Source organism: Cyrtonyx montezumae, unplaced genomic scaffold (genome assembly GCF_038088225.1).
Source record: "Cyrtonyx montezumae isolate F1298 unplaced genomic scaffold, pur_monq_1.0 scaffold_33, whole genome shotgun sequence".
Classification (NCBI taxonomy): domain Eukaryota; kingdom Metazoa; phylum Chordata; class Aves; order Galliformes; family Odontophoridae; genus Cyrtonyx; species Cyrtonyx montezumae.
This window is the reverse complement of record NW_027072038.1, coordinates 2,570,783-2,586,378: the sequence shown is the minus strand read 5'-3', so window position 1 is coordinate 2,586,378 and position 15,596 is coordinate 2,570,783. Positions and strand designations below refer to the sequence as shown.

At 49.6% G+C, this 15,596-nt stretch overlaps 1 protein-coding gene across 1 annotated transcript; it reads left to right on the top strand.

The window, feature by feature from the left end:
• Window positions 1–2,689: 2,689 nt before the first annotated feature.
• SLC25A37 (solute carrier family 25 member 37) lies at window positions 2,690–11,708 on the top strand. The gene is made up of 4 exons (XM_065745099.1): window positions 2,690–2,958; window positions 7,931–8,159; window positions 9,983–10,039; window positions 10,842–11,708. The coding sequence occupies exons 1-4, from the start codon at window positions 2,740–2,742 to the stop codon at window positions 11,360–11,362; spliced, it is 1,026 nt and encodes a 341-aa protein (XP_065601171.1). The 5' UTR covers window positions 2,690–2,739; the 3' UTR covers window positions 11,363–11,708.
• The last annotated feature ends 3,888 nt before the right edge of the window (window positions 11,709–15,596 follow it).

The following is a 15,596-nucleotide window of genomic DNA, read 5'->3' as shown; positions in this document are numbered from 1 at the left end:
GGGGGATCTTTTTTGTTGTTAAAAATCCCTCTTTCAATAAACAAATAAGTAAATAAAACCCCACTCCAGCCGGCTTTCTAGTTGCTTGCCCATTTGCAGAGCTCCCATCTCATCCTCTGCAGCTGAATGCCAAGCGTTGCACATCTCAGTGACAAAGCTCAGGCAATGCAATGCAAAGAGCTGGTGGCAGAGCATTGCCACCTCTTCGGGTGCATCCCACATCCTTTCATTTTGCAGCTTGCCCAAAAGAAAGCAAACAGCAGAGCTGTGCACAAAGCCAGCAGCCCCCCTGTGCTTGCTACCGCTTGAAAACCCTACGAGCATGGCACAGGGCTGAGTGTTTCCCATTGTTTCCCAAGGGCTCCAAACCAGAAAGGCGAGTTGGTGAAAAAGATTGGGTCCAGGAAGTAAAGCAAAAAAGCCTCAATTATACCCAGGGACCGCCTCTCCCCGCTGCATTAATCCACTGAACGAGGTAAATTAGGTCAGATTATGGGAGCGCTGAAATAAAACCCATAGGCCAAATTCCTCACATCCACACCTCCCAGGCTGCAGAAATGCGACTCTGCCCATGCAAAGATCAGTGCCCAGAGTGCTTCGTTTTCCATTGCTCACCTCCCCGTAGCTGCAAATACATTGCACTGATGCTTGAATAAATGGGTCAGCCCACTCTGGAGACAAAACAATCCACTTTGCTTCATTTGGTCATTGAGATAACGAATAACAGGAGTGCATTGTGCTTGGAGGGTGAGCATGGCACAGAAAGTTCAGGTTTGATGCAGCACAAAAGTGCTCTTATGACCCATTTTGCCCACCAAAGGGCAAATCTACAGAGCAAACTCAAAGAGGTTGATGCAAGTTTTGCATCTTTTTAGGAGGAGCAAGGGTGAGAATCGTGAGCTGATGGCAATTTGTCTGTCGTGGGGAACTCACAATTCCTGTTGGCACTGCATCTGCAGCATGCAGGATGGGGAATGGCAATGCCTGGACAAAATGCCATGGGAGTTTCTTGGTGCTGGACATGAAGCTCAAGCATTGCAAATAAGAGTGCAAATGAGGTCCATTTGGTTGGATCCTTTTTTTTTTTTTTTTTTTGTACTGCACTGCTACAAGGTGCCTTTTCCTTGCTGCAATTAGAAGGCCAATTACCTGCACTTCATCACTCCAATTAATAAAAGTGTCCTGCAATGTGCTGCTGGAGGGCAACTCCCTTTGCCAGGCGTTCCCTGCCCACCCTTCAGACAGCACTGGACCCACGGTAGAAACTGGGAAAACACCCAAAAAATCAATAAAAAAAAATATATATGTATCTCTCTGGATCTGGTAGATAAGCCCCAGTTTCAGGTTCCCAGAAGGTGCCCGCCCATGAGTAGGACACTCCTGTCTTATCTACATGGGTGCATCTGCTCCATTCTGCAGCTCCAGCCCCGATTAGCACCCTAGTGGGCTGGGGGGGGGGGGTCCCACACTGGGATGGGAGCATCGAGGAGCATGTCACTCTTGGAGGATCATTTATTTCTTACTGAATGCTGTTTCATAGCTGTGGCAGGGTGCAGAGGCCCCATACCCGAGGTCAGCAGGAAGAACTCACGCCTTCTGGGGCTGAATCACTATGGCTGTGTGATGCAACGTGCGTGCAGATTGCAGCTGTGCACTTTGCAGGGACCCACTGGCTCGTGGATGAGCGTGCCCCGTGCAAACTTTCAGCCAACCTGAGCTTTTAGCAGCGTGGGAAGCTTCACCCTCTGCTTGTGCGCTACGCAGGCAGCAGAGCTGCTGCAGAAAGGATTCAACGCTGCTTGAGATTAAACTATAACCTGGAAACTGCTCCGTATTTCACTCTGATTCATCCCGTTTCTTATCAGGCAGCAAAAGCGAGGGCTGTAGGGGAAAGGGCTCATTATGGTCAATGACAACACAACTTCTCCACCCTGCAGGACGCACCGGGAACGGAGCACCTGTGGCTTACAGAGCACCAAACCTTAAGGGACCACGTGCAGCAGTGCGAGGAAGTGCTCCTGCCGAGCCCCACCTCGGCCCTTTCCCTGCACGAGGGCCGCGCTACAAGAAGGAAGTTCAGGAGCCCAGCGTTGATTTACGGCCACGCCTCGCCCTGCACACACGGGGTGATGCCGAGGGCACGCACGTGGGATGCGATCTGTGCTGGAAAGCAAGGAGGAGGGAGCAGCAGCGGTGCAGGGCTGCCTGTTCCCGCTCTTCCCGCGGCCTTTCCCTGTTCCAGGGCGCGCAGGACCGTGCAGCACGCTCACGCCAAGGGCTGCTTTACTCTCAGCAGCCCCATAAGTTTCAAAAGTAACATAAAATAGAGGACATCGATGGAGGGCCCGCGGTCCCGGCCCTCCCCCACACCGCATGCCCATAGGGCGCCGTCTTCCGCGAAAGCGCGCGCTGGCACGCGGGAGGTGCGCCGCATTCCAATCTCATCCCACCCCTCCTCCCCATTCGTCCGTTGCCCTGTCAATCTTTCCGGGCTGGCCTCTGTGTGACGTCACATACCTTTGCCCGGCTGTTCCCTTTACCCAATAGGAAGCGGCGAGCGGCGGAGGAGCGTTCCTATTGGCCAGCGCTACGCGGCGCAGGGCGGGGCGCGGGCGCGGCTTTAAAGCAGGGAACGGGAGGCGCGCGTTCCCCGTGCCGCGCTTCCCCTCCCCCCTCCGTTTCTCCGCCCCTCCGCGTTCCGGGAATCTCTTTTCCCGGTCCCTGCTCAGCTCCGAGCGTATGGAGCTGAGCTGCTCCGTGGGGGGCAGCACTGCGGCCCCCCCGGGGCCCGGGCCCCCAGGTCTGGTCCCTGCCCCTTCCCCTTCTATGCCCTCCCCGATGGAGGGTGAGGATTATGAGAGTTTGCCCAGCGGAGCCTCGCTCGGCACGCACATGTTGGCCGGAGCCGTGGCGGGGATCATGGAGCACAGCGTGATGTACCCCGTGGATTCCGTGAAGGTGCGTGGGCTATGGGGGCGGGGGCGGGGGGAGGGGAGTGGGAGGTGTCCTGGGACTGTGCTCTGTTTGCTGCTGGGGGATGTGCGTGGGATTTGGGGGTGCACAGGAGGTGTGCGTGTGGGGGGGGGGGGTTAGTAGTGCAGAGTTTGTTCGTGGGGTGTGGAGTTGTCAAAGTGGGTTCGTGCGAGGGGTGTGGGCGTGCGGAGGGGGTGTGTGATGGGGTATGGGTGTGCAAAGGGGGCTTGCGCGTGGAGAGTGGGGATGTGAGGTGTATTCATGGGGTGCAGAGTTGCAAAAGGGATCCATGCGTAGGTTATGGGGCTCCTGTGGGGGGTGGGCTGCATGCCGGGAGGGCAAGGGGGAGTCCTGTATAGGGTCTGGAGGGCTGCGTTCCTGGAATGCATCGAGTGGATGTGCACGGGGTAAGGGAGCTTGCAGGCAGTGCAGGAAGAGTGCGTGGACGAGGAATGGGTGTGGAAGGCAGAGGTGCATTCTTGGAGAGAGTGTGTGTGTGGGGATGTGTGTAAGGATCACGGGAGTACATGCGTAAGGTGCTGGGGGGGGAGATGGTGTGCAAGGAGGGGAGCTTAGAGAGCAAGGAGGGGAAGTTCCCTATGGGGAGTAGGGCTGAGTCAGGCTGTGAGCACCCCAGGGTGCTCTGCTGAGCTGCACTGTGCTGTCACTCCTCTCTGTCATGATATGGGAGCTGCACAGAGTCCTCCTGGGCAGCCCCAGCACCCCGTGCCCGCTGGCTTTGCGCAACTACAGTGCAAAGGTGTTGCACTGTGCTGCACTGTGTCCAGCTGTGGTGCAGCAAAGCAAAGTCCTCGTGTGTGAACTCGGGGCAAGATGCCACTGGGGAAGTTGCAGGAGTTGTGCTCCTTCTCTGTGCGAGCTTTCTCCTCCTGTAGCTTTGCAAACGCTGTGTGGTGTAAATATGGAGGTGCTGCTGGCTTGCAGCAAAGCTCTTTTTTTCCCAGCAACCTGTGTGCCTTGGAGTTGGTGGAAGCTGGTGCCTGCGGTGAGGGCCCCTGTTGGATCCTTGCACTCTGCGAGGAGCTGAGCCTAATTAAGCTCATTACAATGTCTTTCACTTTCTCAATGTCTCTCTTTTTCTTCCAGAAAGGAAGTTTGCTGTCCCTGCTCCAGGTGTTACTGGGATCAGGGCATGGCCAAGCAGAGCCTATGGGCGCTGCACAAAGTGGTGTCTGGGGCGCTTGGGCTGCTCAATGGCCTCCAGGAGGAAATGTTTTGGTCTCAGCAAGTTGTTTCCTCTCAGAGAGAAAAGGAAAATATTACAATTTGGGGGAATTGTTTGCTTCAGTTATTTGCACAGTTCCTGAGCATGACGTGCAGCTGTGATGCTGCTACCCCTCTGGGTCACCCCTCAGAGCATTACCTGGGGTCTGGAGCTGTGTGCAGGTGTTCCTGTGCAGCACCCACTGGGATCACCCCACTGTGACCTGCAGGTCTGCTGCTCTATGTGCTTTGGCACTATGTGAGGCATCCCAGCACTGTGGCTGTTTGTTTTGGGTGGGAGATGCAGTACTGGTCGTGCTCTGCCAGCTGGAAGTTGGGAGACCTGTGGTTATCGGGAGTTGGTTGGTGTCTGTTCCTTTGCATCATTTTCCTTCTCGTGGTACAGGAAGACCCCACTGCAGCTTGAGCCCTGCTGCAAGAAGCCGTGGGCATGCAGTCTGTCCCCAGGGCAGGAGGATGAATGGGTGAGATGGGGTTTGTTGCAGGGATGGAGCAGTTTGGGGGCTTTTCTGCTCGCAGCTCTGCTCCTGAAAACATGCACCTGGGTTGGACTGAGATCTGTGCTCCTGTAAACAGGTTTGGGATGTTTGGGTTTGGTGGTGAACCCATGGGTATCAGTGCATGGCCAGAAAGAGCAGTTTGTCCTGTTAGGGGGTGGTGTGGGTGCTGCCAGTCCAGTCCAACCTATCACCCCTCCAATGGTCACTTTGCAGTCACGTGTGGGGACCAGGTAGTGCTTGCTGGGAGCTGCTGCAAAGCAGAATGGGTAATTGGGAGCTGCTCTGTGTGTCTTGGTGATGCCAGCTGGTTTGTGCAGTTGTGCATCAAATTGGCGATGCTTTGCAAGGAAATGCAGAACTGAAGAGGTGTCTCCTGTTAACAGAACACTTGGCAGAAATCTGTCCTGGCCCCATGGCTTGTGCCAGCTGGGAAACTTCTGGGAAATGCATCTGCATAATGTCTGTGCTGAACTTTGTGCAGAGAGAGCTAGCAGCAGCACAGACACCAACTCAGTGCTACTGCTGCCTTGGAAGGAGCATTTCAGAGCTTTGTTGGGTGTATTTCAGCTTCTTTTCATCACACTTAGTTGCATCTTTTGGGGTGCAATAAGGATTGTGCTTAAGCATTGGGTTCCCTCCTTTAGGGAGTTTTGTACTGTGCTATGTGATGTGTGGGTGGTGGTAAGCACAGGAGCAGCTGCTCCGTGGGGATGCCATGAATCCAGAGCTGGGACTTTTGCTTTTGCTTCTGGTGCCCTTGCCACAGGTAGGGCTGCCTGGATGCTTGCTGCCTTACGCAACAGGATTAATTGGAGCATTTCTGGGCTGTTTAACAACAGGGGTGTGAACTCCTGGAGGAGCTTGCAGGCTGCAGATAAGTGTTGGGAGGGCTGTGCAGCAAATCAACTGTTCACAGCCTTTAAAGCTGCAGCTCTGATGCTGTGCTGCTGCGATAAATCTATCCTGGATGGGGGCTGGCATGCAGCTGGGTGCTTAGGGAAAACTAAGAGGTGGTTATGCATTGCTATGTGGAAGCAAGTGGATGCCCAGCAGGAATGTGGAGGTGCTTGGGGTGCTGCAGTATTGCACTTTGCTTGGGTGCTGTGCTGCTGTATGGCAGTGTGTACTCCCAGACATCTCTGATGCACCAGCTGCAGGTGCATGCTGCAGTTGCACTGGTTCTGAATGCATCCCAGCAATGCACTGGGCTGGGATCGTGATCAGTTCTGCAATGTGAAGGTGGAGCTTTGAGTCTGCAGCAGTGCACAATCCCAGCTGCAGCTGGTGGGTGCTGCTGAGTCACGGTGACAGCATCATCAGGACCTCGTGCGTGCAAAGCAAAGGATGCAAGCTACTCTACATTCATTCTTTAGGCACATAGCAAGATTCACAGCTATTGTTTCTTTCAGAGGAAAACTTCTGAGCTTTTTAGGTTTGTTTCTGGTGTTGCAGTGTGCTCTATGCCAGGAAGCTTTGTTTGAAGCAGCGAAACTCCATTCCTCTGTGCTAAGGGCTGTGGCCTTGGAGCTTTCCCCAAACACAGAGTTTGTTTTGCTGCAGCTGTGCAGCTCTTTGTTCACCTTGTGCATACTCAGCTGCAGCTCTGCAGGCGTCTGTGCAATGGAACCTTGACTTTTGCATGCTGGGGTAATGCATCTTCAGGGAAAGGCAGAAAGAGAGAGTTCATTCAGTTGCAGTGGTGACCACTGATGCTTGCAATCTGCATTTCACTTATCTGCTCACTCACCTCACTTTACAAATGTAATTCTTGTGCATTTTCTAGAATCACTACAGATGCAGTAGCTTGTGTTATCCTCACTGCTTTATTGCTCTTGTTAATAGCTTGGCTTGTGATCCTGGGTTAAAGTCTGCAGTTCAGCCTCGATCTCTTGATCTCAGAGCAGTGGCTGTGGAAGTGCCTTTCAGTTTTCAGCAACCAAAGGAATCCAAGGTCCAAATCAGCAGCACTTGGATTGGTGTGATCTCACCTGGAAGCTCAGCCCTGGGAGTGCTGCTGGTTAACTGGACCAGTGACTCAATGAGTCCTTGTGTAGAAGCATGGAGGGACATGGGGGCTGGGGGGGTCCTTCCTTCTGGGGCTGCTGTTTGCATGCCATTGCTCTTCTGCAGAGACAGAGGCATTAAAGCAGGGATTTCCTCAATGCTGGAGGGATTACTTGCAGCCCTGCTTGCTGTGTTGTTAATGCAGCATCAAATACTGAGTAGAAAATGGCTGATTTTCACCCCCCAACAAAATGGGTTGAGGTGTGAGGTTGGTGCAGTGCATTTCTGGACTTAAACTTGGTACAGAAGCAAAGCACTGGCTGCAGTGCTGAGCTTGTAGCAGCAAACCTGACCTTTGGGGCAGCCTGCTTGCTTATCTGCTGCTTATCACCTTGTTCATGAACTGCTCTGACCCTAAATGGAGGAACTGGGTTCAGCGCAGTGCAATGTGTCTGGGGGCAAAACTTTGCTTTGAAGCTAGAAGGTGTCCTGTGAAAGCTGATGGCCTCTTCGGAAAAGCAATTAAGAGGAAGAAAAGCTCACTGAGGAGTACTGAGGAAAGAGGCAGATAACCCCAAACCTGTGCAACTGGTGGCTGACCAGAGGGCAGATGTCCCCAGCAGCCATCCTTGGGTCCCCCTGGGGTCAGGGTGGGCTTCACCCACAGGGTCTCACCTTTGTGCCCTTCGAGGAAATCCATTTTCCAGTTGTTGCCTTATAACTCCATGTGGGTATCAAAGCAGTGAGCAATTGCAGGAGGAACACGCTGGGGCACAGACAGAGTGTTGCAAGCAGGAGGCAATTAGAGCCCTGGCTGTGTTTCTTCACCTTTGTCTTTTGAACAATTGCACTTAATTCCCTGTGCATAAACAAGAGCAGAGGTTACAGATCCACCACTGGACTTCTAAACGTGTTGGTGTTGCAATGGGAGCATGAACATCGTGGGGTTGTTCTGGCAGAAGTGTGAATAAATGGGACGTGGTTGCCTTGGGGTTCTGTGGGTGCTTTGGGGGCCCTAAGCAAAGAGGGCTCAGCAGTGAGCTAAAAGGAGACAGGACTTTGGGGTGGGTCCTGTGTGGAGCCGGGAGTTGGGTTCTTTGATATGTTTGGGTCAGTGGGGGCCCTTATGGGTCTGAATCTTGGAAGCCTTGCACGTTGCATTGAGCACAGGTGACTGAGACCTCTCCCTCCTGTGTGCTTTGTTGCAGACACGGATGCAGAGCCTGCAGCCTGACCCCAAGGCCCAGTACCGGGGTGTGTATGAAGCCCTGAAGAAGATGGTCCTGACTGAAGGCTTCTGGAGGCCTTTACGTGGGATCAATGTCACCATGCTGGGGGCTGGCCCTGCCCACGCCATGTACTTTGCTTGCTATGAAAAAATGAAAAAGTCTCTCAGCGATACCATTCAGCATGGAGGCAACAGCCACTTGGCCAATGGTATTAATTTATTTTATTGCATTAAAAAAAATCTTGCCATTTTCCTTCCCCTCATTTGCTTTGCACCAGGTCATGACATAGAGCTGTAGCAACAGGCACCATCCATTGAGGCATCCAGACAAGTTGAAGAGGTCGTGCAGAATATGCTGTTACCTCATGAGCATCCAGCCCATCCGCTTGCCTGGGCCACGTTGATTGACGAGGAATTATCTTGGGCTGCATAGATCTAGTTTGCACTGAAAGTAATGCCTTCTATTTATTTCCATGGAAACTATATCAGCTACAGTGAATGCAGCAGCTCTGCTTGATAGAGCAAATTCTTAGCTACAAAACAGTTTTTTTTTTCAACATAGTCACCACCAACAGTTGTGCATTTTCACCAGCAGTGATTAAGTGGTGCTCATCAGCCAAAACCTGCACCAGTGGAGGTGACTTTCTGTTGCTGTCCAGTGCTGAAGTGCCCCACCCACCCCTCCCTGTGCTCACACCCTGTTTGGTCTCTGTAGTGTCGATGGATATCAGTTAGTGCCTATTTTTTTCCCACTCAGATGTTGTTTTGTCAGACTGCTTCTCTGCTGCCATCTGTCACACAGCAATAAAATGTAATGGGGCATTGTTGGGAAGGTTCAACCTCTAGTGCTGTACCACTGATGTACACCTCTGATATTGGGAGCCAATGTCAGAAAACAAGAGGCATTACTTTTGGAGTAGCCCCCATAAAATATGTTTAATAAAGTCTATTTTTTTAATATTAAAACAGTAAGAAATAGTCAGTGAAGCCAGAAAACCAGCAGGATGTTTGAAGCTTTTGTGAAACCTATGCGTCCATGTCTGGTTTGATGGCAGTGATTTCAGTTCTTTGTAAGGTCTCAAGAGGTTCGTTAGAGGTTTTTATTTAATTTTGCTCTTCCTGTGCCTCATCCTTGACAGTAGTTATTCACAAATGTCTGTGCTGCCAAAAGTGATCACATGAATAAGGCAGATTGTGGAGCGAGGGATATTTTTTTTCCGTTAAGAAGTCTGGTAAAGAGACCAGATCAGATTTTTGAGTTGAATATCTGATTGCAACTCTGTACATTCTAGTTGAGAAAACATATATTTAGGTTAATAAAAATGGGACTGCAAGCACTGAATTTTTCTTTGCAGTCTTGAAATGAATTCACACATTCCTTTATCAAAGCTGGAAGGATGGCTGCTTATTTTTTGCTGTTCACCGGACTGTGTTTAGGCAGTGTATCAAAATGCATAATGTTATTTGCTGTGGCTTGAGTTGCTGTGATGTGGTGGCAGCAGTCTGCTGCAGGACCTACTTGACTTGACCTGACCAACTTAATAAAGAGCAGAATATCCTTTTTCCTTGTTGCTTTCCTGTGTCTGCCCTTCAAGTAGCTACAGGCTTTTGGTACCCATGGGAAAGCTGAGCCCTGCATTAGTGAAAAATGACTGAAAGTCAATGGAAACTTCAAAGGAGAAGGTGTGGCTCGAGGCCGTCCTGCAGAGTCATTAATGGCTGGCTAGATGTTTGCAGAATCTGTGCAATTAGTGCTTAAATGGCTGAAAATGCCTAATTAAAGATGAAGTGAGCCAGTTCTAACCATTGCTCATTCTTGAGTCCAGTGTAGGCTGAGTAAAGCTGGTGGTGTCTTGTGTAGGCAAAGCCCTGTGAGTTGTTGGGAACAGCCAACGTGACGCAGCTGGAGCTGGCTTGTGCTGGGCTGCCCTGCTCGGGTTTTTCCATGCTGGAAATCAGCTGTGTTAGTGAGTGCTGTATTACAGGTGCCCCCCTGCTCCCCAGATTGCTGAATGATGCTTTTGTCTTGCAGGTATAGCTGGGAGCGTGGCCACGTTGCTCCACGATGCGGTGATGAATCCGGCTGAAGGTAACAGTGACCCTGAGCAGCCTCAGAGCTGCCCCAGCCCTTTGCTTTGGGGCTGCTGCCCATTTTCTGAAAGGGAAAAATCCTGCCCAGGGCTGCCTGGCTGCTTTCATTGTAAGAGCCTGAGTCACACCATGCCCTGCCTGTAGCAGTGGCTGTGGTTTTTCAAAAGCTCTGGGCAAGCAGAGCAGAGCTGGTCATGCTGCCCAACCAGTAGAGCAGTAAAGTTCTACCAGCTGGTGGTGGGGTTTGACCAGCTGCTCTCCCTTCTTGGGGGATGTTGGTTCTTCATGTAAAGCCAATCAGCTGGACTGCTGTTGGATGTTAGTGTGCTCAGCTCCTGAGCTGGACCTAAAGCAGTGAAAAACTTCAGAAGAACTGCATAAAATCCTTTAAAATTGGAATAAATAGCCTTTTACTGAAGTCAGATGTTGCCAGACATGAGTTCTGCATTCTCATCTATCTGTCTTAATGCCTTTATAGGCCTGACATAATGGCTTCTTAATGAGGGCTGGGGAATGTGTTGACCCATGACCATGTAGAGCTATCAAAAAAGGGCTGAGCTGACCTCTTCCTATGCTCCCTGGGTTTTAGGGCAGGGGATGCAGAGAGCGTGTGGATCCTTGGGCTAAAAGTTGGCATACAGGGTGTGGATCACTGCAGAAATCCTTCTTCATGGGTTTGGAAGGGGACATGGGGTCTGCATGGCTGGTGCTTGGTCAGGGTGTTGGGATATCCATTGTCAAGGCCCTCTTCTAATTAATCTTTATTCCTTTGGTGCCGTGTTGGATGTTCCCTGGAGCAGTGGTGAAGCAGCGGATGCAGATGTTCAACTCCCCCTACAAATCAGTCTGGCATTGCGTGAGGACAGTGCGGAAAACCGAAGGCTTTGGTGCCTTCTACCGCAGCTACACCACCCAGCTCACCATGAACGTCCCCTTCCAGGCCATCCACTTCATCACCTACGAGTTCATGCAGGAGAGGGTGAACCCACACAGGGAGTACTACCCGCTGTCCCACGTCTGTTCGGGGGCCGTAGCGGGGGCTGTGGCTGCTGCTGCCACCACCCCGTTGGACGTCTGCAAGACCTTGCTCAACACCCAAGAAAACACAGCGTTGAGTTCACTTAACATCACTGGGCACCTCTCGGGCATGGCCAATGCCTTTAGGACTGTCTATCAGCTGGGGGGCATTGCGGGGTATTTCCGAGGGGTGCAGGCACGTGTCATCTACCAGATCCCTTCAACAGCCATCGCGTGGTCGGTGTATGAGTTCTTCAAGTACTTTCTCACAAAGCACCAGCTGGAAAAGAGAACATCCCTTTGAAGGACATAATATCTCCTCTACGTGTGCCAGGAATGCATCAGGTCCTCCTCTGGGGGGAGGAGGAAGGGGTCACAGCTGATACCTCTTCTCCATGGTCCTCAGCCACGTGTTCCCCTTGCAGCTTAAACAATAGTTTATGAAATACTTATAATAATATATATTTAATAACTTTATTTTGGAGAGCTGAAATAATTGATATATTTTTTTTTCTCTAAGCTTGAAGTTGTAGTTTACTCCTCACCAGAAATCTAGGTTGTACAACCTAGGCTGTTGTTTATTTTTTTTTTTACAGCAAAATACCCTATCATAGAACTTTTATATAAATATTAAATAGTTGGATAATGTTTATCCTTTATTTTTCTATATAGGTATTTGGTTTTTGGTCTTTTTTTAAAAATACAATTACAGCTAGATGCTGAGCTGCTTAAAAAGGGCTAAATTCTTCCATCGTGTGCAAGGAAGACATGAAAGCATTTATTTTTATAGCCAGATTGGCTTTAATTACACAGCATTTAGTCCTCAGGCAGTGGTATTGTGTGAGTGTTGAGGGACTTGGGAGCCCCTTGAGACTTTCTGAGGACCTGGGGAGAAGGGATGGGGACACCCCTGTGGGAGACTGAAGGACACCAGGAGGGGCACCCCAAAATACCTGGGGTGGAAAGAAAAAGAAATGATTTTATTTTCACAAGGAGACTCCTAAAGATGCAGAATATAAAAGAAGTATATTTTTCCAATGCTTTTCTAAGGGTACATTTTTATGGTGTGTGATAGCTGGGGCTGGCTTTGGTCCTCCCTTATTTGTATTTTTTTTTCCACTAAAACTCTGATTCCACTCACACGAGGGTGGGTTTGGGTTTGCTGCTGCAGAATGCTGGGATTCATGTTCAGCAATGTTGTGCCTGCTCTGAAGGGGATCTGCCTTATTGCTCTTCCCAACACATCCTTTGTAGAAATGCACATTTTTGGAGTACGGCCCTTGTGTGGGAGTGGAGAGCCCCAAAATTCCTCTTTCCCCCTTTGACAGGACAGCTCTACTCCAGGTTGGCTTCTCCCAGCTTGGTGCAGAGAGTGGTTTTTTTGGCTATCTCAACCTGTTCTCTGGGTCATCAGCAGCTGATGACAAATCCAATGAATTTGAGGGATTGGAGGACACCACTTGGCAGAGCTTGGTTGTACCTGGGGAAACCTCAATTGTACACGGAGCTCATCCTCCTGCAAGCAGCTGATGCTTGGGGCTGGTCCCATCCCCTCACCACTATGCCAGTGGCAGCTTCTGCTCTGCCACGGGTGTGTTTTCAGCTTGCTTTTGACTGGCATGGGTCCCATCAGCCAGGATGACACTAAGCAGAGCCAAACCTTCCTCTCTGTTACTTGGAGAACTTGCATCAATGCACAGCTCTGTGAGCAGTGCTGCGTGTGCCTTGTGTAATTACCATTACCTCTGTGCCAATGACACAAGGAGGTCCTCGATGCCTTTTTGTCACTTATGCTGAATGAATCACTGTGTTGAACTCACCCTTTGTCTTAAAGTGGAAAACTTAACCTCGATTTGTGAGGTTTTGGCTGGTGAAAGCCCCCAGCCCTCGTGCACACCAGGGTCCTCCAGGCTGGAGATGTTCCAGCCAGATGTCAGGTTTGCATGTCTTTTTTTTCCTTCTTTTTCTATTGACTTTAGAAACTGGAGAGTCGCTAACAGGAACCAGAACTGCATAACACTGTCTGTTGGAGGTGGGGTGGATGAAAATCTTGGGTCACTTTATTGCTGATTGTGGCATATCGTGGAGATTGACAGCTCTTTTTGAGCAGCTTTAGGTGGCTCAGCCCACAGTTCTTGATGCATCATCCTCTTCCTCTTGGGAGAGAGTTGTGGGTTTGAGGCTGAGCTCGTTGCATTGACTGTGTGCTGAGCATCCCAAAATGAGCTATCCATGTCTGTCACTGTCCAGAAAAATGTGAGCACGTCTGGTTCCCTCCCAAGTGCTGGGCAACCAGGTTGTGCTGGGAGCTTGCTGAGAGCAAGGAGCACTTGTATGTTCATAGATCTCTGCAGATCACATGGGGTATTGGGTAAAACCAGTTGGAAATGGGACAGCTGTGCCCAGTTGGCCTAAAAATTGCAGAAATTTAAGGGTTTTCCTGATGGATCCCTGCATTAAAGCCCCTCCACTGAAGCTCTTCATCTCTCCTTGTGTTGTTTGAAAGTTTTGCTGTGAGTCTGAAGTTCTGTTTTAACCTGGTCTGTGAATCATGTACTGCTGCTTTATCTGCAACAAACGCACATATATTTAAGGGAGGATGAGTAACTTTGTCTGCAGTTTTGTTATTGTTGGTGGGTTTTTTTGTTTTTGTTTGTTCGTTTTTTGCCTGCCTCGGAATTTAATGTGTTCTCTCGATGCATATTTAACATTGCAGGAGTTCATCTGTGAGATGCTGCTACAGTTGTATCACTGGAACTCAAGGAAATAATAATAATAAAAATATATATATTCTGATCTTTGTCCTCTGCTTGGTGAGTGTGGCTGTTCTTAGCCATGTGTGGGGAGCTGCTGCCTTCTAGTGGTGTCCTGTGGTGTAAAACTTCACTATAGTGCCTTCAAGGAAGCAAATCCCATGATTTATTTATTTGTTTGACCATCGTTTTGCAGCCTTAGCATGTGTGTGTGTGTGTCCTGTGGGCTGGTGCTCCTCTGGGAGCTGCTGGAGGGTTTGGGAATGGGGTTCCTCCTGCTGTACAGCGGGCTGCTGAGATTTGCAGGGCAGCAAAACAGAGCAGCTTTTCCCACGTGCAAGAAAGCAGATGGGTCAGAGGCACTGGGGAGCTGCTGGGTTGAAGGAACATCCATTTCAGTGGGGAATGTGTAATTTGCAGGGCAGTTCTTCCCTCAAGAAGATGGAGAAGATAAATTGGTTGGTGCTGTTTCTGTGACTCACTGTCATGCCTACACCTCTCCCCAAGATGCTGCTGTTGGTGATCTCACTGTGACTTCTAACCATGGGTTTGGCTTTTGCTGCTGTTTTTCAGGCATGGGAGGGCAGCTTTCATTTTATTTTTAATTTTAATTTTTTAATCTTCAGTGTAAATAAAGGAGGTGCAGCATCCCAGGTGTCCCAGGGTGGAGATGTGCTCATGAGACAAGATGGAAAGATAAAGTGCTACTGTCGCTCAGCAAGATGTTTCAAACTGCTTTATGTTTCTATTTGCATTGTAGGGTCAATATTGAGTCCCCTTTTCCCATGCATAGTGCAGTGCTGAGAGGTGAGGGTTTGGGTTTTGAAGAGCTGGTGGTGGTGGATGTTGAGATTGAGTTGGTGAATATTGAGAAAAAAATAATATATATGCACGTGTAATTATTTAGGAAGGTGGGAGATGTTTTGGAGCTGAGTTTTCTCTTGCAGCTGCAAGGAAGGGGCTGACAATTGATCTGATTCCACTGAATCTTCTCCTATACTTGGAGGAAGTATATCTTCAAACGTGCTCAAGTACAGCTGAAAGCATGATGGGTCATTAGTGAGACAAAGACAAAGCTTTTTTTTTTTTTTTTCCTGTAAAAAGTTGCATGTTCCAGAGAGGATTTGTTTCCCTAATTGACACTAATGGTTTATTTGGAACCAGTACAGATTATTGTGTAAATATCCTTTGAGGGTATTTTTGAAATACGTGCTATTTATCCAGTAGGCTGCAGCAATCCCTTGAACTTGTAGGATTTCCTGCAGCAAGGTGCCATAGGGTGGTGGATATCTGCTTTGCTCCATCCTTTCATTACATGGAAGCGTTGGGTGGGCACCAATAAATAAATCCCTTCCTCCTATGCAGTCTGTGTTCTACAAACTCCCAAACTAATGTCTTTTTTGGGGGTCTGTAGGTATGTGAGATAAGTAGAAAAGGAGAAAACTGCAAAAAATATCAGCTGTGATATGTTGGGTGATGGTGATGGCCATGGCCATGTCCCTATTGGGTGAAGTGCTTTGTGCCATGGTGCTCTGTACCCAAAGTCGTTGGGGTTCTCACTGAAGTCATTTGATTAATCCAGGATCTAGGCTGTGTTTGTTCACCGCGTGTGATTATCATCTCGTTTGCCCGATGCTTTGTTTCTCATCAAATATTGTTCCTGCTTTAAAGGGTAATGAACATAAAGGCAAATATCTCACCTTTTCCCTCTTGAAATCTCATTAAGCTGCGTGTTTACCTTGGATGACAAGATGCAGCACACGGACTGAAAGGTTTTCCGGCCAC

Excerpts from the sequence above, each read along its gene's own strand:
- SLC25A37 (XM_065745099.1), top strand. The coding sequence starts at position 2,740 with ATGGAGCTGAGCTGCTCCGTGGGGGGCAGCACTGCGGCCCCCCCGGGG. Across the intron at positions 2,959-7,930 it reads ACCCCGTGGATTCCGTGAAG|ACACGGATGCAGAGCCTGCA; the intron begins GTGCGTGGGCTA and ends GCTTTGTTGCAG. Across the intron at positions 8,160-9,982 it reads CAACAGCCACTTGGCCAATG|GTATAGCTGGGAGCGTGGCC; the intron begins GTATTAATTTAT and ends TTTGTCTTGCAG.